At 39.6% G+C, this 24,556-nt stretch overlaps 1 protein-coding gene across 13 annotated transcripts in view; it reads right to left on the bottom strand.

Moving 5' to 3' along the window:
- The window catches only part of CCDC18 (coiled-coil domain containing 18), a 209,139-nt gene that overhangs the window by 181,428 nt on the left and 3,155 nt on the right, over positions 1–24,556 (bottom strand). For 7 of the 13 annotated variants that reach the window (XM_066268671.1, XM_066268664.1, XM_066268663.1 and 4 more), the window contains exons 2-5: positions 21,706–21,880; positions 18,329–18,487; positions 16,870–16,976; positions 15,104–15,232 (exon numbers count right to left, since the gene is read on the bottom strand). In XM_066268671.1, coding sequence (XP_066124768.1) covers positions 15,104–15,232; positions 16,870–16,976; positions 18,329–18,487; positions 21,706–21,880 — 570 coding nt within the window. Of the gene's footprint in view, positions 1–15,103; positions 15,233–16,869; positions 16,977–18,328; positions 18,488–21,705; positions 21,881–23,035; positions 23,172–23,311; positions 23,368–24,556 lie in introns of those variants that run through there. The other 6 variants (XM_066268666.1, XM_066268668.1, XM_066268669.1 and 3 more) reach the window with 4 other exon arrangements.

Genomic DNA, 24,556 nt, shown 5'->3' with positions numbered 1-24,556 from the left:
CCCACAGCCATGGCTTGATCAGTTCAAGTGTATCAGCCCTGGGCACTAAGGATGGCTCTGTTGATACTCTGCTTCAAGTGCTAAAAATAGCTTGGTTGGGAGCATGAGCCCAAATGGGCAGGGCATCAGCCCCAAACGGGGGTTTTCAGGTAGATCCTGGTCAGAGCACATGTGGGAGTGTCTCTCTATTCCCTCTCCTCTCACTTAGAAAACAAAAAACAAATTTTTAATTAAAAAAAACATCTTGTCACAATTGCTTTATGTATCTCATTGGAGAGTTTTACACTCAACCACCTTCTAGAATAATTAGTAACCGTCACCCCCTAAATACTTTAACATGCATCTCCTAAGAACATGGACATTGCCTCATATAACTACAATATAACTGTCAAATTTCAAAAATCTAAAATTAATATAATACTATTATCTGATATACAATTCAATTCATATGTTTCATTAGTTATTCCAATATTGTTTATTTTATTAAATTTAATGCAGTGACATTGATAAATCAGGGTACATATGTTGAGAGAAAACACCTCCAGATTATTTTGACATTTGATTATGCTGTATACCCCTCACCCAAAGTCAAATTGTCTTCCGTCACCTTCTGTATGCTTTTCTTTGTGCCCCTCCCCTCCTCCCAAGCCCTCTCTCTCCTTCCACCCCATCCCTCCCACCACCACCCGTTACCATCACATTCTTGTCCATGTCTCTGAGTCTCATTTTTATGTCACGTCTATGTATAGATTCATATATTTCTTAATTTTTTCTGATTTACTTATTTCACTCCATATAATGTTATCAAGGTCCATCCATGTTATTGTAAATGATGTGATGTCATCATTTCTTATGGCTGAATAGTATTCCATAGTATATATGTACCAAAGCTTTTTAATCCACTCGTCCACTGACGGGGACATTTGGGCTGTTTCCAGATCTTCGCTATTGTGAACAATGCTGCCACAAACATGGGGGTGCATTTCCTCCTTTTGAAACAGTGCTATGGTGTTGTTGGGGTATATATTCCTAAAAGTGGTATAGCTGGGTCAAAAGGCAGTTCGATTTTCAATTTTTTGAGGAATCTCCATACTGTTTTCCATAGAGGCTGCACCAGTCTGCAATCCCACCAGCAGTGCAGGAGGGTTCCCTTTTCTCCACATCCTCGCCAGCACTTATTCTGTGTTGTTTTGTTGATGAGCGCTATTCTGACTGGTGTAAGGTAATATCTCATTGTGGTTTTTTTTTGTTTGTTTTTTTTTTTTGTATTTTTCTGAAGCTGGAAACGGGGAGAGACAGTCAGACAGACTCCCGCATGCGCCCAACCGGGATCCACCCGGCACGCCCACCAGGGGTGAGGCTCTGCCCACCAGGGGGCGATGCTCTGCCCCTCCGGGCCGTCGTTCTGCTGCGACCAGAGCCACTCTAGCGCCTGGGGCAGAGGCCAAGGAGCCATCCCCAGCGCCCGGGCCATTTCTGCTCCAATGGAGCCTTGGCTGCGGGAGGGGAAGAGAGAGACAGAGAGGAAGGAAGGGGTGGGGGTGGAGAAGCAAATGGGCGCTACTCCTATGTGCCCTGGCCGGTAATCGAACCCGGGTCCCCCGCACGCCAGGCCGACGCTCTACCGCTGAGCCAACCGGCCAGGGCCTCATTGTGGTTTTAATTTTCATTTCTCTAATGATTAGTGATGTTGAGCATTTTTTCATATGCCTGTTGGCTATCTGTATGTCCTATTTGGAGAAGTGTCTATTCATTTCTATTTCCCACTTTTTGATTGGATTGTTTGTCTTCCTGGTGTTGACATTTACAAGTTCTTTATAAATTTTGGTTATTACCCCTTATCAGATGTACTGTCAAATATGTTCTCCATTCTGTAGTTTGTCTTTTTATTCTGTTCTGTCTTTAGATGTGCAAAAGCTTTTTAGTTTGATATACTCCCATTTGTTTATCCTGTCTTTTATTTCACTTGCCCATGGAGATAAATCAGCAAATATATTGCTCTGAGAGATGTCGGACAGCTGACTGCCTATGTTTTGTTCTAAGTTGCTTATGGTTTCACGACTTACGTTTAAGTCTTTTATACATTTTGAGTTTATTTTTGTGAATGGTGTAAGTTGGTGGTCTACTTTCATCTTTTTGCAAGTAGCTGTTCAATTTTTCCAACACCATTTATTAAAGAGGCTGTCTTTACTCCATTGTATTTCCTTACCTCTTTTGTCAAATATTAGTTGTCCACAGAGCTGTGGATTTATTTCTGGGTTCTCTGTTCTGTTCCATTGATCTATATGCTTGTTCTTATGCCAGTACCAGGCTGTTTTGAGTACAATGGCTTTGTAGTTTAACTTGATATCAGGAAGTGTGATACCTCCCACTTTATTCTTCTTTTTCAAGATTGCTGAGGCTATTTATGTTCTTTTTTGGTTCCATATAAATTTTTGGAATAAGTGGTCTATATCTTTGAAGTATGTCATTGGTATTTTAATTGGTATTGCATTGAATTTATAGATTGCTTTGGGTAGTATAGACATTTTAATAATGTTTATTCTTCCTAACTATGAGCAGGGTATGTGCTTCCACTTGTTTGTATCTTCCTTGATTTCTTTTATCAATGTTTTATAATTTTCCGAGTACAAGTCCTTAGTCCCTTGTTTAAATGTACTCCTAGGTACTTTATTTTTTTGGTTGTAATAGTGAAGGGGATTGTTTCCTTAATTTCTCTTTCTGACTGTTCATTGTTGGTATACAAAAATGCCTGTGATTTCTGAGTGTTAATTTTATATCCTGCCACTTTGCTGAATTCATTTATCAGGTCCAGTAGTTTTTTGACTGCGACTTTAGGGTTTTCTATATACAATATCATATCATCTGCAAATAACGATAGTTTTGCTTCTTTTCCAACTTGAATGCCTTTTATTTCTTCTTCTTGTCTGATTGCTGTGGCTAAGACTTCCAGGACTTATAATAAGAGTGGTGAAAGGGGGCACCCCTGCCTTGTTCCTGATCTTAAGGGGATCCCTTTTAATTTTTGCCCATTGAGTATGATGTTGGCTGTGGCTTTGTCATAGATGGCTTTTATCATGTTGAAGTATGTTCCCTGTATTCCCACTTTGCTGAGAGTTTTGATCATGAATGGATGCTGGATTTTTATCAAATGCTTTTTCTGCATCTATTGAAATTATCATGTGGTTTTTCTTCCTCCTTTTGTTTATGTGATGAATCACATTGATTGATTTGTAGATATTGTACCAGCCTTGCCTGCCAAGAATAAATCCCACTTGATAGTGGTGTATGATTTTTTCCATATATTGTTGGATCCGGTTTGCTAATACTTTGTTGAGGATTTTAGCATCTATATTTATCATGGATATTGGTCTATAATTTTCTTTCTTTGTGTTGTCTTTGCCTGGTTTTGGAATCAGTATTACGCTTGCTTCATAAAAGGAGCTTGGAAGTCTTCCTTCCTCTTGAATTTTTTGAAATAGCTTGAGAAAGATAGGAGTCAGTTCTTCTTTGAATATTTGGTAGAATTCACTTGTGAAGCCATCAGGCTCAGGACTTCTGATAACTGTTTTGATCTCATTTGGTATAATTGGTCTGTTTAGGTTTTCTGATTCTTCCATATTGATTTTTGGAAGATTGTATGTTTCAAGGAATTTGTCCATTTCATCTAGGTTGTCTAGTTTTTTGGCATACAGTTCTTCATAGTATTTTATACAATCCTTTGTATTTCTTTTGTGTCAGTTGTTATTTCTCCACTCTCATTTCTAATTTTATTTATTTGATAACTGTTTCAATCTCATTTGGTGTAATTGGTCTGTTTAGGTTTTCTGATTCTTCCATATTGATTTTTGTAGATTGTATGTTTCAAGGAATTGTCCATTTCATCTAGGTTGTCTAGTATTTTGGCATACAGTTCTTCATAGTATTTTCTTACAATCCTTTGTATTTCTGTTGTGTCAGTTGTTATTTCTCCACTCTCTAATTTTATTTATTTGAGTCCTCTCTCTTTTTTTCTTGGTGAGTCTAGTTAGAGGTTCATCGATCTTGTTTACTTTTTCAAAGAATCAGCTCCTAGTTTCGTTGATCCTCTGTATTGTTTCTTTAGCCTCTATGTCATTTATTTCTGCTCTGATCTTTATTATTTCCTTCCTTCTACTACATTTGGGCTTTACTTGCTGTTCTTTTTCTAGTTCTTTTAGATGCAAGGTTACGTTGTTTATTTGAGCTTTGTCTAGTTTTTTAAAGTGTGCCTGTAGTGCTATGAACTTCCCTCTCAGTACTGCTTTTGCTGTGTCCCATAAATTTTGAGTTGTTGTATGCTCATTGTCATTCGTTTCTAGGATTTTTTAAATTTCTTCTTTGACCTCATTCTTAATCCGTTCGTTATTTAACAACCTGCTATTTAGTTTCCATGTGTTTGAGAATTTTTTAGCTTTTCTGTTGTGGTTCATTTCTAGTTTCATGTCACTGTGATCAGAGAAAGTGCTTGATATGATTTCAATCTTCTTAAATTTGTTGAGACCGCTTTTGTGCCCTAACATGTGGTCTATCCTAGAGAATGTACCATGAGCACTTAAAAAGAATGTATATTCTGCTGCTCTAGGGTGAAAGGTTCTGAAGATATCTATTAAATCAAGTTGATCGAGTGTGTCCTTTAAGTCTGCTGTTTCTTTGTTAATTTTCTTTCTCGAGGATCTATCTAGTGATGTTAGTGGGGTATTTAAATCCCCTACTATTATACTATTGCTGTTGATCTTGCCCTTTATATCTATCAAAGTCTGCTTTATATATTTAGGTGCTCCTATATTAGGTGAGTAGATATTTATAATAATTATATCTTCCTTTTGGATTACTCCCTTTATCATTATATAGTGGCCTTCTTTATCTCTTACTGTATTCTCTGTTTTAAAGTCCATTTTTTCTGATATAAGTATTGCTACCCCAGCTTTTTTTTCATTTCCATTTGCATGAAAATTTTTTTTCCATCCTTTTACCTTCAGTCTATATGCATCTTTTGTTTTAAGGTGTATCTCTTGTAGACAGCATATGTACGGGTCCTGTTTTCTTATCCACGCAGCTACCCCATGTCTTTTGATTGGATCATTTAATCCATTTACATTTAAGGTTATTATTGATATGTAGTTGTTTATTGTCATTTTATTCTTTAAAGCTGTATTCCTCTTTTGCTATGTTCTTTTCCCACTTTGATCTGTTTACACCATGCCCCCCTTAACATTTCCTGCAGCACTGATTTGGTTGTAATGAATTCCTTGAGTTTTTTTGGGTGGGAAGCTTTTTATTTCTCTTTCAATTTTAAATGATAGCCTTGCTGGATAAAGTAGTCTTGGTTGTAGGTCTTGTTCTGCATTACTTTGAATATTTCTTGCCATTCCCTTCTGGCCTCAAGTGTTTCTGTTGTGAAGTTTGATGTCATCCTTATGGGGGCTCCTTTGTAGGTGATAGCCTTTTTTTCTCTAGCAGCTTTTAATATTTTCTCTTTATCACTTAGCTTTGGTATTTTAATTATGATGTGTCTTGGTGTAGGTTTCTTTGGGTTTCTCTTTAATGGAGTTCTCTGTGCTTCCTGAACTTGTGAGAGTTTCTCCTGCATTAATTTAGGGAAGTTTTCAGCTATGATATGATTGAACAAAGTCTCTATCCCTTGTTCTTTCTCTTCTTCTTCAGGAACCCCTATGATGCAAATGTTATTTCTCTTCATGTTGTCACAGAGCTAAGAGTTTCCTCAGACTTTTTGAGTCTCTTTTCTTTTTTCTTCTCTGCTTTCTTGCCTTAATTCAAGTTATACTCCAACTCACTGATTCGATCCTCAGCTCTATCCATCCTGTTTTTAATTCCTTCCATTGTGGTCTTCATTTCTGATATTGTGTTTGTCATCTCCAACTGATTCTTTTTTAATACTTCAATATCCTTTTTTATACTTTCTATATCTTTATTTAGGTGTTCATAATGACCAATCATTGTTGTTCTCAGGTCCCTAAGCATCCTTACAATCATTATTTTGAACTCCGCATCCAGAAGTTTGGTTATTTCCATATCATTCAGTTCAACTCCTGAAGGTTTCTCTTGTGGTTTCATTTGGATTGCACTTCTTTGTCTTCTCATTTCTGTGTTTGGTTGTTTTACTTGTAGAGCTGGTTGAGTCTAGGCTTGGTGTTGTCTGCCTCCAATTTTCAATTGTGTTATTTCTAGGTCTTCTTGGGTTGGCATCAGCTATTATTTGTAATCCACTTTTGGTTTTGGGCCGCTTTGAAGTCTTGATTTGTTTGTTTTCTTAACAGGTGATAGTCTTGTTTACTGATCTCAGCAGGGGGCTTCCTTGAAACTGTATCCAGGAATGTGATGGGTGTAACCTGAGACTCTGAAGGCCTCTTACACCAACTAATCTCTCTGGGGCAGGGTGTTTTCTCAGCTTCCGTAGGGGGAGGTGTATCTCAGATCTCCATGGAGACCTGAGTTACTGCCCCTCCTCCCCACTTCTTGTTCTCAGCTGTGTCTTGTTGCGCTGATTGGAGCTGTAGAGATGTCTGGAGATTTGTCATCCAGAAGCAATTCAGTCTGTTTTGTGAAAGGATCAGTCCCTCCCCCAGCTATGGCCGCCTCCAGTACTGGATGAGTCAGCTTTTTTAGGTCATCCCCTGCATTCCTCTTCTCCTCACCGTATGTCCCTCTCTCCTTCCTTTCCACTTGGAAGATAAGCCGGCCCTTTCAACACACCTCACTCCCTGGTCGCCAGGCAAGTGGCTGTGAGCAGTATTTTCTGCTCTTTTCCCTGGAGTGAGAGCCCCTCTGGGCTCTCAGCCTCACTCTCTCCTCCGTTCCTATAAGCAGGGGAGATTCAGGCGCTCCCTACCAGGTTTGTTGTGGCTTCTTCTTTGCTCCTTGGTTTTTGAGAGCTGTTCTTGTAGTCCAGAGTTGGTTTTTCATGCTGATTGTTCCTAAGTTGAATTGTATTCCAGTGGTGAGAGCTGGGAGTCTGTGCATCTTCCTACTCCGCTGCCATCTTCAGGTCCTCCAATATTGTTTTTTATAGAATTTTTTTTGTTCTGATTGAGGATCACACACTGCTTTTAGTTATCATGTTTTTTTAGTCTCCTTAATCTGGAACATCTCAGCTTTTTTAGAATTTCATGACACTGACATTTTTTTAAAAAAAACAGTCATTTTACAGAAGGCCAACCTGGCTTCTTTCCTCATGATTAGATTTAGGCTATTCAGTTTTGGAAGGCATTTTACACAACTAATGCCGCACTTGTCTCACTGTATCACATATGTCAGTTTGCCAAGCATCTTGGTTTATTGATCCTTCCATCCTCCCCCGATTTGTAATGCTACCACATCTTTCACACATCAACTTTACACTGTATGTATGTTTGCTTAAGAGTCTCTGTTCTGGCCCTGGCTGGTTGGCTCTGTGGTTGAGCGTCAGCTCAGAATGTAGAAGACTGAGGTTCAATTCCTGGTCAGGGCACACAGGAGAAGCGACCATCTGCTTCTCCATCCCTCCCCCTCTAACTTTTCTTACTCCCTCCATCCCACAACTATGGCTCGAATGGTTCAAGCAAGTTGGCCCCAAGCACTGAGTATGGTTCCATGGCCTAGCCTCAGAAGTTAAAATAGTTTGGTTGCAAGCAATGGAGCAGTGGCCCCAGAAGGACAGAGCACCCCCAGTAGAAGGCTTGCCAGGTGGATCCCAGTTGGGGCACATGCAGTGGTCTATTTCTCTGCCTCCCAGACTCTCAACAAAAAAATCTGTTCCATATTACTGATCTTTGTTTATTCCTAACCCAAAAACATATTGATTTAATTAGCATAACTTTAGAATCTTGGTATCTACAGCCAGGTTTGCCACTTTAGTGCACAGCTTCAAAACTGCCTTGTCTGTCCTTTATTATTTTAATTATTGACTGATTGATTGATTGATTGATTTTAGTAAGAGGAAGAGAGGGAGGGAGAGAGAGAGGAAGAGAGAAAGATAAAAAGAGAGAGAGGGAGAGAAAAAGAGAGAGAGAGAGAGAGAGAGAGAGACAGGAACATGGAGCTGTTTCTGTATGTGCCCTGACTGGGGACTCAACCAGTAATCTATGCACTTCAGGATGATGCTTTAACCAACTAAGCTTTCCAACCAGGGCACCTTGTCTGTTTTTGTTTTTAATTTCCCATTAATTTTAGAGAGAGAGACAGAAGGGGGGGGGGAGAGGGAGAGAAAGAGAAAGACAAGAGTTGTTCTGTACTTGTTGACTGCTTCTCCTATGTGCCCTCACCAAGGGTTGAAACTGTGACCTCTGGCACATTGATTGATCCTTTATCCAGGGCTCTGCCTTGTGTATTCTTTTCTTAAGGGAGAGGAGGGGGAGATAGAGAGACAGACTTCTGTATGTGACCCGACTAAGATGCACCCAGCAACTCCTGTCTTGGGCTGATGCTCAAATCAACCCAGCTATTTTTAGCACCTGAGGCTGATGCTCTCAGACCAACCTATATCCTCAGTGCCCAGGGCCAACACTGGAACCAAATGAGCCACTGGCTGTGGGAGGGGAAGAGGGAGTGAAGGGGGAGGTGCGGGGGAAAGAAGCAGACGTTCACTTCTCTTATGTGCCCTGACTGGGAATCAAACCCAGGAAATCCATACACCAGGACAATACTGTATCTACTGAGCCAACTGGCCTATTCTCTTGTCTATTCTCTCATGTGTGTGTGTGGGGGGGGTTTTCCAAAGTTAGAAGCGAGGAGGCAGTCAGACAGACTCCTACATGCGCCCGGCCAGGATCCACCCGGCATGCCCATCAGGGGGCAATGCTCTGCCCATCTGGGGCATTGCTCCATTGCAGCTAGAGCCATTCTAAACTCTGAGGCGGAGGCCATGGAGCCATCCTCAGTGCCCGGGGCCAACCTTGCTCCAATGGAACCCTGACTGCGGGAGGGGAAGAGAGATAGAAAGAGGAAGGAGAGGGGGAAGGGTGGAGAAGCAGATGGGCACTTCTCCTGTGTGCCCTGACCAGGAATCAAATCTGGGACTTCCACTTGCCAGGCTCTGCCGCTGAGCCAACCAGCCAGGGCCTTTTCTTTTTTTCTTTTTTAGTGCATACATGCACAAGAAGGGGAGAGAAAGAGAGAGGAAAAGACAGACAGGAAAGGAGAGAGATAAGAGCATCAACTCATAGTTGTGGCACCTTAGTTGTTCATTGGTTGCTTTCTCATATGTGCCTTGACCAGGGGGATCCAGCAGAGCCAGTGACGCCTTGCTCAAGACAGTGACCTTGGGCTCAAGCTAGCAACCATAATTTTTTCAATGGTCCATGAGTAGCAAGAGGCTGGAGGCTGGTTTTAAATTTCCAAACATACATGATGGGAGATTATATTCTAAGGAGCGACCTCAGCATTTCAGGTTAATACATTATCCACTGCACCACCCAAGGTCAGGCTATTTGGGTGACTATTTGCTTAAAATACTTTTTTCTATCCCTCAGCTTTCAACTTTCTGTGTCCTTATGTTTTCGATATATCTTTTATTAACATCATAAGGTAAACACCTTCCACCTTTTCACTGGCTTTTTTTTTTTTTTCCTGAAGCTGGAAACGGGGAGAGACAGTCAGACTCCCGCATGCGCCCGACCGGGATCCACCCGGCACGCCCACCAGGGGTCGACACTCTGCCCATCGGGGGCGATGCTCTGCCCCTCCGGGGCGTCGCTCTGTTGGGACAAGTGCCACTCTAGCGCCTCGGGCAGAGGCCAAGGAGCCATCCCCAGCGCCCGGGACATCTTTGCTCCAATGGAGCCTCGCTGCGGGAGGGGAAGAGAGAGACAGAGAGGAAGGAAAGGGGGAGGGGTGGAGAAGCAAATAGGCGCTTCTCCTGTGTGCCCCGGCCGGGAATCGAACCCGGGACTTCTGCACGCCAGGCCGACACTCTACCACTGAGCCAACCGGCCAGGGCCCTACACTGGCTTTTTAATCTATTATGATGAATCTTCTCCACCCCTTCCCAAAAAAGTCTACAAAGGTTTCAGTATTTCAATTTCAGAATGCCAGCATCCATTCTAGCTCTTCAAAAAAGCTCTAAGACAGGGGTAGTCAACCTTTTTATACCTACCACCCACTTTTGTATCTCTGTTAGTAGTAAAATTTTCTAACCGCCCACCGGTTCCACAGTAATGGTGATTTATAAAGTAGGGAAGTAACTTTACTTTATAAAATTTATAAAGCAGAGTTACAGCAAGTTAAAGCACATAATAATGATTACTTATCAAGTACTTTATGTCAGATTTTCACTTTTGTCAGAATAAATCTTTATAATACAACTTACTATAGTTAATATATCTTTTTATTTATACTTTGGTTGCTCTGCTACCGCCCACCATGAAGGCTGGAATGCTCACTAGTGGGCGGTAGGGACCAGATCGACTACCACTGTTCTATGAGAACTCACTCTCTCTTTCTTTCCTGGGAACATGCCAGTGCCTTTCTCATCCCTCTTTTCCACCCTCTACAGGTATACATCTCCTAAACTCTGAAGGTCCCCATGGGAGCAGTGGGCAGTGGCACCCTGTCCCAGGCTAGCCCTGGGAACCTGTCTCTGAGGTCCCCTTTCCTCTGACTCTCCAGTGAGCTGACAGCAGCCTGGCCTTGGCTCACTTTTTTCACTGTGACTTCTATTTCTCAGTGAGCCAAAGCAGCCCCACCTAGCCTTGTTTCTTTCCTATAACATTTCTAGTGAGCCAAAGCTGCCCCACATAGTCTCTCTCCTGTTGCATCTTCTGTCCTAAGCCCTTCCTTGTTTCACTGTCCTCAGGTTTAATAAATGTACTCTCAAAATCTAAAAATAAATAAATAAAAGCTCCAAGAGTCTTCATGTCAAATCTCTACTTAAAAATCTCAACTGACTATTTATGCTTTTCAAGTTAAAATACAAATCCTTTGGCCTAACACACAAAGCCATTTACAGTCTGGACCTAACCTGTCTTTCTTGCCTCATTTCATACTATAGTTATCCATTTATAGGTAAGTAAAACTCTTTATTGTTCTTCGGCAATGAGGCCGTTTATATTTCAATGCCTTTGCACATGCTGTTCAGACTACTGGTAGTTTCATCCCCAATTATTCACCTTGTGAAAGTTAAGTCAATATTTTACCCTAAAAATCATCTTATTTAAGTTTTACAGAGAGAACAAGTTGCTCTTCCTTTGTACTTTTTTTAAGCTCTATTATAAAGCTAGTCTTCATGTACTATCTCACTATTTTAAATAACCACGTACAAACAAGCTTTTCTGAATAAGTCTGAATTTCAGAATATTTAACATTACAGTTTATACAGGGGGTCCTTGGGTTATGACAGTCTCGACATATGATGTTTTGAGTTTATGATGTTCACTCCCATAAGAACTTAAAAAAATTGATATGTGAGCATTAGGGCTTATGCAGTTAGCATCATATTTATAGACTACATGGGTGAACTATTATAGTTTGGTTAAGCGCAGCAGAAAACTACATAGTAATGTGGCAGATGAGTTAGGAGGTTGGCATCCCCCAGTACACTTACCTACTTTGGACTGTAAAAGGTATACATGTTCCGCTTGTATTAGGCTAGGGTGTGTTTAGACTTACACAAAAATTCCCATAGGAATAAAACTATATCGTAACCCGAGGACCCCCTGTACTTACAATAGCTACATTTGTTAGTATTTATTATATAAGAGAAACCTTCAGTTTATTTTCTATTTAATCCTTATATCAAGACAATATAATCTTGATTTAATAGGTGAGCAAACTGAGATTCAAGGTTAAATCATTTGTCCAAGGTAATAAAGCCACTGGGAGGTAAAATCTGACTATCTAACCCCAAAAACTAAACATTACTGCTAAGTAATACTGCTTACCAAATATATATTGTAATTGGAACTAGACTAACCAAACACTGCTGGGAAAATATTCTTCCAAACCTATTTTAATCAAAAATGATTTATGGCCTGACCAGATTGTGGTGCAGTGGATAGAGAGTCAACTTGGGATGCTGAGGACCCAGGTTGGAAACCCTGAGGTCATTGGCTTGCATGTGGGCTCATCTGCTTGAGCATGGGCTCACCAGCTGGAGCACGGGGTTGCCGGCTTGAGTGTGGGATCATAGACATGACTGCATGGTCACTGGTTTGAGCCCAAGGTCATTGTCTTGAGAAAGGGATCACTGGCTTGGCTGGAGACCCCCGATCCAGGCACATATAAGAAAGTAATCAAAGAACAATTAAAGTGCTGCAATGAATAATTAATACTTCTTATCTCTCTCCCTTCCTGTCTGTCTGTCTCTGTTTGCCTGTCTCTCATGCAAGTGCTTACAAAAAATTGGGACTATGTCAAATTAAAAAGTTTCTGCACAGCAAAAGAAACTGACAACAATACATAAAGGCAGCTAACCAAATGGGAGTTGATACTTACAAACAGCAGCTCTGACTAGGGATTAATATCCAAAATATATTTATATAAAGAACTCACAAAACTCAAGAATAAGCAAATAATCCAATTAAAAAATGGGGAGAGAATCTAAACAGACACTTAATAGATATATGAAAAAATGCTCATCTTCTCTAGCTATTAGAGAAATGCAAATAAAACCAAAACTACAATGAGATACCACCTCACACCTGTTAGATTGGCTGTTACCAACAAGACAGGTAATAACAAGTATTGGAAAGGCTGTGGAGAAAAAGGAACCTCATTCACTGCTGGTGGGAATGTAATCTGGTACAGCCAGTATGGAAGACAGTATGGTGGTTCCTCAAACGATTAAGGAAAGGCCCTGGCTGTTTGGCTCAGTGGTAGAGCATTGGCCTGGCATGTGGATGTCCCAGGTTTGATTCCTGGTCAGGGTACACAGGAGAAGTGCCATTCTGCTTCTCCATCCCTCCTCCTCTTGCTTCTCTCTCTCTCTCTCCTCTCTTTCCCTTCTGCAGCCATGGTTTGACTGGAGCAAGTTGGCTCCCGGCGCTAAAAATGGCTCCATGGCCTCCACCCTAGGCACTAAGAAGAGCTCGGCAGCTGAGCAATGGAATGATGCCCCAGATGGGCAGAGCATTGCCCCCTAATGGGTTGCCGGGTGACCCCCAGTTGGGGCATATGTGGGAGTCATCTCTGCCTCACCTTACTGAAGGTGAATAAAATTCACCTTTTAAAATAAATAAAAATTTTTTTAAAAAATTAAGATTAAAAATTAAGACTAGAACTACCACATGAGCCAACAATCCCCCTACTTGGTATCTACCTAAAATACTCAACAATGTTGGTAAGCAAAGACACATGCACCCCCATGTTCATCGCAGCATTATTCGTGGTGACCCAGACATGGAAACAACCAAAGTATCCCTCAATAGAGGACTGGATAAAGATGTGATACATATATGTAACGAAATACTACTCAGCCATAAGAAATGATGACATATTGCTATTTACAACAACATAGGTGGACCTTGAGAACATTATACTCAGAGAAATAAGTAAATCAGAAAAAGTTAAGAATTATACGATATCACACATAGGTGGGGTATAAAACAGAGTCATGGACATAGATAAAAGTTAAGTGGTTGGCCCTGGCCGGTTGGCTCAGCGGTAGAGCGTCGGCCTAGCGTGCGGAGGACCCGGGTTCGATTCCCGGCCAGGGCACATAGGAGAAGCACCCATTTGCTTCTCCACCCCTCCGCCGCGCCTTCCTCTCTGTCTCTCTCTTCCCCTCCCGCAGCCAAGGCTCCATTGGAGCAAAGATGGCCCGGGCGCTGGGGATGGCTCTGTGGCCTGTGCCCCAGGCGCTAGAGTGGCTCTGGTCGCAACATGGCGACACCCAGGAGGGTCGCAACATGGCGACGCCCAGGATGGGCAGAGCATTGCCCCCTGGTGGGCAGAGCGTCGCCCCCTGGTGGGCGTGCCGGGTGGATCCCGGTCGGGCGCATGCGGGAGTCTGTCTGACTGTCTCTCCCTGTTTCCAGCTTCAGAAAAATGCAAAAAAAAAAAAAAAAAGTTAAGTGGTTACCAGGGGGAAGGGGATAGAGAGGAGGAGAGTAAAAAAGGATGAATATATGGTGATGGGAAGATGCTTTGACTTTAGGTGATGGGCACACAACACAAACAACAGTTCAAATGCTATAGAAATGTTTACGTGAAACCTGTGTAATCTTATTGATCAATGTCACCCCATTAAATTTATTAAGTAAAATAAAATAAAATAATGTGCTAGAAAAGGCCTGACCAGGTGGTGGTGCAGTGGATAGAGCATCGGACTGGGATGCCGAGGACCCAGGTTTGAGACCCTGAAGTCGCCAGCTTGAGCATGGGCTCATCTGGTTTGAGCAAAAGCTCACCAGCTTGGGCCCAAGGTTGCTGGCTCAAGCAAGGGGTTACTTGGTCTGCTGAAGACTCGCGATCAAGGCACACATGAGAAAGCAATCAATGAACAACTAAGGTGTCGCAATGCACAACGAAAAACTAATGATTGATGCTTCTCATCTCTCCATTCCTGTCTGCCTGTCCCTGTCTATCCCTCTCTCTGACTCTCTGTCTCTGTTAAAAATAATAATAATAATAATAATGTGCTAGAAAAACAATATTGTTTAAATAAAACTGATGTTTTTACATTCTTTATGTATTCCCTAAGGAAGACTCAGACGCTTTCTCATAAATTTTAAGTAAATCATACTACTTAATTTCAGAAATGAGTAAATATCATTACATTGATTATCAACCACTAGGAATTAATCCCAATCAATAATGCCAATAATATAAAATCCACACATGAAAATTTCAATGAAAAATTATAAAAATGGACAAAAATTAAGTTATTCTACTGGCAAATTTCTGAAAATTTTTCACTTCAAAACTTAGGATTTTACATATGTAACCGCTTTTCTTAAATTTTATATTTACTGATTTTATTGAGAGAAGAATGAAGAGAAATAGACAGGAACATCAATCCATTCCTGTATGTGCCCGGATCAGGGAAGGAACCAGCAACCTCTGTGCTTCAAGACAATGCTCTGAGCCACTAGCCAGGGCTAATACATTCTTTTCCCTTACAGAAAGAATTACTTCTTTTAAAACCACATACCTCTTCCCTTGTTTACTTTGTTCAAGTAAGTCTACCTTCAACTTTATACATTCCTCTTGGGACTTCTGCAGACTCTGTTCCTTTTCAATCACCATTTTCTGACTCTGCTCTAATTTATCTTCTGCCTCTCTATAAAATAAAAATTTTTTAAATGCTATTAAAGAGAATATGCTAATATAAAAGAAGTAGTTCAATATTAGGAATTCTGTTAGTTTAAACCACTGAGTTAAAAGAAATAAATATTTAATTAGATAGAGAAAAGGCGTATTTATCATTTACCAAATAAGTTTTAATAAGGAATAAAAAACTACTTCCATCAAATTATAAATATATAGCTTGTATCTTATTTCATGGTCAGATACTAAAGGCATTATCATACATACAGTTTAGAGACTAGATAAGAATAGCTGTTATCTCCACTATAGCCAGTGATTTCTTTTTCTGACAGTTGCAAAAAAGAAAAGATGAAAACATAAGTATATGTATATTAAAGAAAAGACTAGCCCTGGCCGGTTGGCTCAGCAGTAGAGCATCAACCTGGTGTGCAGGAGTCCCGGGTTTGATTCCCGGCCAGGGCACACAGGAGAAGCGCCCGTCTGCTTCTCCACCCCTCCCCTCTCCTTCCTCTCTGTCTCTCTCTTCCCCTCCCGCAGCTGAGGCTCCATTGGAGTAAAGATGGCCCGGGCGCTGAGGATGGCTCTGTGGTCTCTGCCTCAGGCACTAGAATGGCTCTGGATGCAACAGAGTGACGCCCCAGAGGGGCAGAGCATCGCCCCCTGGTGGGCATGCCAGGTGGATCCCGGTCGGGCGCATGCGGGAGTCTGTCTGACTGCCTCCCTGTTTCCAGCTTTGGAAAAATGAAAAAGAAAAAAAAAATAGAAAAAAAAAGAAAAGACTAAAGTTTTCATTGTTTCTTTTTTTGTTGTTTTGCTGGTAATATTAGCTACTGAGAAAATCCAAGAGAATTAAATAAAATATCATTAGACTTGATAAAAGAGTATAATAGTCCAGTTACAAAATAATTATATTATACTATACTACCCATATACTACCAATAAACAAAACAAGAACAAAATCACAACCAAAATACATTGATATAATACCTAGGACTAAATATAAAATAGTATTACAAAGAAAATTACAAAATCCTAATAGTCATGAAAGACAACTTCAGTGTACATCTGAATCATGTGCAAGACTCGTCAAAACATAACACTGCTGGGTCCCACCTTTCAGTCTGTGATTCAGTAAGCATACTACAGGGTTTGAGATTTGCATTTCTAACCAGTTCCCACATGATGCTAATACTGCTGGTCCCAGAACTACTACATTTGAAATCACTAAAATGGAGTACTGTGCTCTTTAGTATGTGTATATATATTTCTTATTTCAAAATAGAAGATCATAAATTATAAATTGTCTGATTCCTTGTATTTTTTTTTCTTAAACTCCCACTGAAGTACTAAGTGTATATTACTCTGTAAGGCAAGAAATGAACTACTTTAATATTTAATAAAAGCATATCAATAAGCATCTCAGCTTAGTCTATTTTTAGTTCCCATACCCTGCATACATTCTGTAGCCAAGAGGAGTTATGACAGACTGAACATAGATTCAACAGATTCTAACACAGTCCACTATAGATTTACTGGGGTAGAGGATAAGATTTAACAAGATATATCAAAAGGCAGAAGTATGAAATAAAGATTTTTGTGTTTTTGTTTGTTTGGAAATAAAAATTTTAAAGCTATTAAAAGTATACTTACCTCAAAACTTTATCTTGGGCTGAAACTTCTGCTTCCAAATTTATAATCTGTTCTTCTAAGATTGGCACATTGGCTGCCTGTTGCTGAGCAGATTCAAGCATATGGATCTAAAATAAACAAGGTAGTTACTAGATGGTGGAACTGGGTGATCTTTCTCCGTTCTTTTTCTATTTTAAAAGTTTTCTTTAAAGCCCTGGCCAGTTGGCTCAGCAGTAGAGCGTCGGCCTAGCGTGCAGAGGACCCGGGTTCGATTCCCAGCCAGGGCACACAGGAGAAGCGTCCATTTGCTTCTCCACCCCTCCGCCGCGCTTTCCTCTCTGTCTCTCTCTTCCCCTCCCGCAGCCAAGGCTCCATTGGAGCAAAGATGGCCCGGGCGCTGGGGATGGCTCTGTGGCCTCTGCCTCAGGCGCTAGAGTGAGGTCGCAATATGGCGACGCCCAGGATGGGCAGAGCATCGCCCCCTGGTGGGCAGAGCTTCGCCCCTGGTGGGCGTGCCAGGTGGATTCCGGTCGGGCACATGCGGGAGTCTGTCTGACTGTCTCTCCCTGTTTCCAGCTTCAGAAAAATGAAAAAAAAAAAATTTTTTTTCTTTAAAAAAAAGTTTTCAACAAGAGAATGTATTATTTTTAAAAGATAAATCAGTTATATTTCCTTTGTATAAGAAATAAAACCACATATGTTGGTAATCTTAATGCAGCTAGGGTAATTTTAAGCCCTAGCTGCATAGCTCAATTTGTTAGAATGTAGGCCTGATACACCAAAGTTGTAGGTTTAATCTCCAGTCAGGGCACATACAAGAATCAACCAATGAATGCATAAATAAGTGGAAAAAGAAATAAATGTTTCTTTCTCTCCCCCTCTCTTAAAAAAATCAACCAATAAAAAACCCCAATAAATTCAATTTAAAAATATTTTGACTTATCTAAATGCACAGACTATACAAGTTTCTCTGAATCACTCAGATACTAAATTCGTATAAAACTGATTGCAACCTGACCAGGTGGTGGTGCAGTGTAGACAGCATCAGCTTGGGATGCTAAGGACAGAGGTTCGAAACCCTGAGGTCTCCAGCTTGAGCATGGGGTCACTGCCTTGCATGTGGGATCCTAGACATGACACCGTGATTGCTGGCTTGAGCCCAAAGGTTGCTGGCTTGAAGCCCAAGGTCATTGGCTTCAGCAAGGAGTCACTCACTAAGCTAGAGCCCCAGTCAAGGCACATATGAGAAAGCAATCAATGAACAACTAAGGTGTTGCAACTATGAGTTGATGCTTCTGTTCTCTCTCCCTTCCTAACTGTCCCTGTCTCTCTCACTCACACACACACACACACACAAAAATTGATTCCATAATACTATACATAATACATTAAAGCTACACAAGGAATATTTTTCCAATTACAAATTTTTAGGTAATTAAATGATTTTCTGTTGGCATAGTCACCACTTCAAGAAACATACTTTTGCTCTTGACTGTGTTAATTCAAAGTGGACAGATTCTATTTTAGTCGTTAAAGAATGATTCTGTGAGACCAAACAGGCATTCTGTTGCCTAAGTTTATTAAGTTTCTCTCGAAGACTTTTGATCTCCTGATCCATGGGGATAGATGAAAATGATACCTGAAAAAATGAAAATAAATCTATTTTTATTATTTCATTAAGCATTACATGTAATTAATAAAAATGATGAACAGTTACCAATAAAATAACTAGCTCAAAAAATAAGATATTTAGTGAGAATCGGTGATGAGATGCAGAACAATCAGTACTCTCTCTGCCACTGCTGGTGGACATGCCCATAAATAAGTATAGCTTGAAACTTTGGAAAGTTCTTGGTATGATACAGTAAAGCTGAACATGCTAACACATGACACAACCATTTTACTTCTGGGTAAAAATGTGACACTTTTGCATTTTTGCACCTGAAGATAAAAAATATTCATAGCTACATTGCCAAGAGACAATTAATGAAAAGAATCCAAATGTCCACCAACTATAAAATGAATATTAGACAAAATATTCTTTAAACTGTACACTTCTATTAAACTTTTTTGAGTATACATTTTACAATAAGTTATTTTAATTTTCATTGAGTGGCAGTTTTCAAAACCTGATTTAATTTTTTTAATGTATTACACAATTCAGAAGTTAAAACTTTGTAAAAGTATACACAGAAGTCTCATTCCCATCTTTAGTAGTTACATAGTCAGTTTTATAAGTTTCTCATTTATAAATTTTTAATACCACTCATACAGCTAAAAGCGGGAAACAGCTTATGTAAGTATTATATAACTTACGGTCTTAATTAAACCCAGCTTTCAGTCTCCATATGCATATGCAAGCAAAAAAAAATTATCCACATCCACACTTCCTTATGTAAAAACCAGCATACTATATAGTCATTCCTCCCTATCTACCAGTTCCTTATCCATGGATTCAACCAACCACAGATCCAAAATATTAGAAAAAAAAGTTGCATGGTTGCTAACATGTACTATGTAGTCAGGTCTACAATTCTGTCTGTACTAAACATACAGACTTTTTTGTCATTATTCCCTAAACAATATAACAACTATTTATACAGCATTTACACTGTATGCAGTATTAAAAGTAATCTAGAGATGATTTAAAGTACTATCTATGGGAGGATGTGTGTTAAGTCTTTTGCAAATACTATATACTATTTTATACAAGGGACAAGCGCATGTGTAAATTTTGGCATCTGCAGGGGATCCTGGAATCAATCCTCCAAGGATTCCAAAGGGTGACTCTATCATTCTGAACTTACCATTTTTTGCTTGAAGGATATATCCTGGCAATCTTTCCAAAATCAATTTAGTAAGAAATTCCTATTCTTTTTTTTCCATCAGCTACAGTGTCGATTGCATGTTTATTCAACTAGTTCCTTATTACTGGACCATTGAGAGCTATTTCTAATCTGCTAAGACAAACAATGCCTCATTCTTGTACTTATGCAGGTGAATCTGTAGTATACTTTTCAAGAAATGGGATTTAACAGCCAAGGGTAAACACATTTGCAATTTTGGTAAACATTACCAAATGCCTCTCCACAATGGCTGTATGCCAGTTGTATGATTTTGCATTCCTATCAGCAACGTATAAAAACCTATTTCCCCCTAATTTCACCAACAAAATACATAGTATCAAACATCCAGATGTTTAACAATCTGTTAGATAAGAGCTGATACCTAAGTATAGTTTCATTGTGAATTTCTTTTATTATAAGTGAGACTGAATATCTTTCTATGTTTAGAGATCATTTTCTTTTTCCACACATGTTTTTGCCCATTTCTCTATTGGGTTGTTGACCTTTTCATTTTTAAGGAGCTCTTGACCTATTTAAAAGATTAGCCCTTTGTCTTTATTAAGCATAACCAATATTCTTTCCTCTCCAATCTGTCATTTGTTTCTTGATTTTTGTTAGGGTAAAACAGTGATTTCAACTGAGGCATAAATATGATGGAAAAATAATTAACTATTTGAATTGGGATAGAGATCAAATTTTCCCAAAGGACATAATCTTTAGAATTTGAATTCATTTCCTAAAATGCAAGCTCAGTCCTACAGCTTCATTAAGCAGCTTCCTTATAAAAACAAACAAAAAAATCTCTCAGTTGCTGGCTTTCTGAAGTGATAAGAGAAAATTTTATCAAGAGATCTTGCTGTGCATATGCAACCATATGTATACATTCATGCTGGCAGTATGGTAATCAAGAACAGCAAGAAGAGTGGAAAAGGAGGTAAAAGGGTAGAGTAAGAAAGAAGGGTAAACACTGGGAGATAGATACTATGACTAAATAAGAAAGAGACAGAGAAGAAAGATATCTAAGATCAGCTACAAAATTGGCCCTGGCCAGTTGGCTCAGCAGTACAGTGTCGGCCTGACGTGTGGAAGTCCTGGGTTCGATTCCTGACCAGGGCACACAGGAGAAGCACCCATCTGCTTCTCCTCCCCTCCCCCTCTTCTTTCTCTCTATCTCTCTCCCCCTCCTGCAGTCAAGGCTCCATTGGAGCAAAGTTGGCCCAGGCACTGAGGATGGCTCCATGGCCTCCGCCACAGGTGCTAGAATGGCTCCGATTGCAGCACAGCAACACCCCAGATGGGCCAAGCATCGCCCCTGGTGGGCATGACGGGTGGATCCTGGTCGGGCGCATGTGGGAGTCTGTCTGTCTGTCTCCCTTCCACTTCTCACTTCAGAAAAACACAAAAAATAATAATAATATCATCTACAAAATTTAGGGATAACAAAAGGAGAATATCATGCTATATCACATAGCACCCTGATCCAACTTAAATAATAAATAATAAACATACTTTAACCACTAAATAAATGATTGCCTATTATACACATGGCACAGTGCTAAAATCAAGGGGGTTATAATATATTTGAGAAAAGATATTTAATTGCAAAAAGGCAATAAATATAGAAGTTTAAAAATAGAATGATACACCAAATTATAACTTCTTTTTTCTGATGACAAAACAAGAACCTGTATACTGTATTTAAATTCAACAAGTTTTAAGCAACGTAGTAAAAGACTATGAAAAACATGCATAAGGCGTTTAAAATACTTTAAATAGATCTAAAACTAAACTACTTTTAAGTAGAGAGGTCTAGGGGAAATGGGGGGGAGAGGTGGAGGAGTGAAGGGGGGAAAATGGTAATGGACTGAGGCTTGACTTGGGGTGATGAACACAATACAGTGTACAGACGTGTCGTAGAGCTGTGCACCTGAAACCGGTATAACATTGTGAACCAGTGTCACCCCAGTAAAGTCAATTTAAGAAAAAAGTAGAGAGGTCTAAAAACAATAACCTTATCTCTTGGCTGTTTCTGAAAATCAGTACTGCTACTGGGCATTTTACAAACTTTTTTATAAGATGAATAATTCAAAAGTCCAAGCTGGCTAGGCTGAGAAAGATCTTCCAGAATAAGCCTTTCGCACCTTGACGGATTAGAGGCATAATCAGAATTTTCACTTGGACTAACACTAGAGAAAAAAGAAAAAAAAACATTTTAGTTCTTAGACAGTTTAAGTATTCACTCCAAATTTCTATACATTGAATAAGAAAACAGAAAAGCATATGAAATGCTGCTGGAAATCAGATTCACACTTATGAACTGAAGGCAGTGCTTCAACTAAATTTTTAAATAGACCATAATTAATTTTAAACTAGTAATCTATGTATTTCCGGAGCTTCAATGTTAGAATTACTTACATTTCAAAAAGTAGTCATAATAACAGATTAATAAAGCCCCAAATATATATTTCATATTGAGTCCTTATATATATATATAATGTATTTTCTTAATATATAAATGATCCTCTAATGTTTCTATTTTTTTTCTCAACTGAGTTATATTAAAAATTATAGGCCCAGGCAGTTGGCTCAGTGGATAGAGTGTCGGCCCAGCATATGGGAGTCCTGGGTTCGATTCCCAGTCAAGGTATACAAGAGAAGTAACCATCTGCTTCTCTCCCCCCCTCACCCCCTTTTCTCTCTCTACCCCTTCTGCAGCCAGTGGGTCTATTAGTTTGAGCATCAGCCCCGGGTGCTAAGGCTAGCTCTGTTGGTCCCAGTGCATCAGTCTCAGGCACTAAACATAACTCAGTTGATCTGAGCATTGTCCCAGGATGGGTTGCCAGGTAGATCCCAGTACAGGCACATGCACAAGTCTATCTCCCTTCCTTTCACTTAAAAAACAAAACAAAACCCTGGCTGGTTGGCTCAGTGGATAAAGTGATGGCTGGCTGTGCAGATGTCTCAGGTTCAATTCCCAATCAGGGCACACAAGAGAAGCGGCCATCTGGCTTCCTTTCCCCATTCTCTCCCCATCTCTGCCTCTTCCCTCTTCCCCTCTTGCAGCCAGTGGCTCCACTGGTTTGAGTGTCAGCACTGGGTATGGAGGATAGCTCAGCTGATTCAAGCATCAGCCCTAGATGGGGGTTGTGGGTGGGTCCTGGTTGGGGTGGGGTGCATGCCAGGGTCTCTCTCCCCTCCTCTCACTTAAAAAAATACATATATAGAACATTATTTCCTATTCTAGAGATATATTAGAAACACAATAACAATGAAACTCATATATTTTACATTCATAAATTAAAGTCATACTCTGAATTGTGTATGTGATTTTACTTATTTACCTGGATAACTCTTCCCCTAAACTCTGCAAACTCCATTCTGTTATCTTCAGTTCATGTCTTAAGGAAGCAACATTTGCAAGCAAACGTTCTTCTTCATTGTCTTTCTTATAGTATTTTGATGAATTAGAGTCCATTTCTTAAAAATAAAAGAAATGAATTTCGTGTACCTTGCCAGAAAGAACCTGTGGTGTCAAAACATTCTCACACTAACAGTGTTTTAATTCATTAGTTCTATTTCAAATGTTGTTAAATCTTTCATGGTGATTTAAGCCTGACCTGGTGGTGGCGCAGTGGATAGAGCATCGGACTGGGATGTGGAAGGACCCAGGTTCGAGACCCCGAGGTCGCCAGCTTGAGTGCGGGCTCATCTGGTTTGAACGAGGCTCACCAGCTTGGACCCAAGGTCGCTGGCTCCAGCAAGGGGTTGCTCAGCCTGCTGAAGGCCCGCGGTCAAGGCACATGTGAGAAAGCAATCAATGAACAACTAAGGTGTTGCAACGCGCAATGAAAAACTAATGATTGATGCTTCTCATCTCTCTCTGTTACTGTCTGTCTATCCCTCTCTCTGACTCACTCTCTGTCTCTGTAAAAAATAAATAAATAAATAAATTTTAAATCTTTCATGGTGATTTAAAACAAAAGAAAACAAAACAAAAAAAAAACCCAGTAACAATTTCTCTACAGTATAAAGCAATAATGGAAAGTTTGACAGAATTTCAATCAATCAATTTTTCATTATAGTTAGGATCTAGTGATTATAGTTCCCTTTTTCTAAGCACATTTAATCTTTCAAACAATTATGTGAACTAAATATTTTTATTCCATGTTAAAGATAAATAAAGCATATGACAAATTAAATAGTATACTCTAAGTCACACAAACTGTAAATGGTATAACCAGATCTGAACCTAAGCTTTCAGTATCCAAAGACCTTTTCATTGTCACACTGCAATTTTCTTATTATAGATCAACTTCAGTATGAGGGGTTTGAACTTATCTAATAACAGTACAAGCTCTGGACATCTGATAAAATTGGTATCATTATAGTCAATCATATTTTCTTAAAGGCAATTTATTACCAGATAAAGATTATCCCCTTCTTCCATTTACAATGATTATAAAATTTAAAAAGCACAACACAACCACAGAGATTAAAATGACTTCTGGTAGGTTAACTCATAGAAACAGATGAAGAAAAGCTTTTTTTCTTCAACTGAAGTGTATCTCTTGGGTTGTGAAATTCTCTACTAAATATCTTTGCACATAAAAATCATAATAAGGGCCACATTTTATTAATACATAATACAAATTATTACTTATTAAAATACATATTTTTCATAATTAATACATAAAATGAAGGCTTTATAATCTCCATTACCCGTATCTCTTTCTACATAGTCTTAAAATTACCTTCCTCTTTCAGATCCCATTTACCTTTATCATTGTAGCATCTCTTTCATCACACTTCTGGAATTCTAACCACATCTTAAGCTACAAATGGCTAGGAGAACTGTGAATTGT

The sequence above is a fragment of the Saccopteryx bilineata genome, chromosome 3, assembly GCF_036850765.1.
Source record: "Saccopteryx bilineata isolate mSacBil1 chromosome 3, mSacBil1_pri_phased_curated, whole genome shotgun sequence".
Classification (NCBI taxonomy): Eukaryota; Metazoa; Chordata; class Mammalia; order Chiroptera; family Emballonuridae; genus Saccopteryx; species Saccopteryx bilineata.
This window is presented reverse-complemented; position numbering and strand designations above follow the sequence as displayed.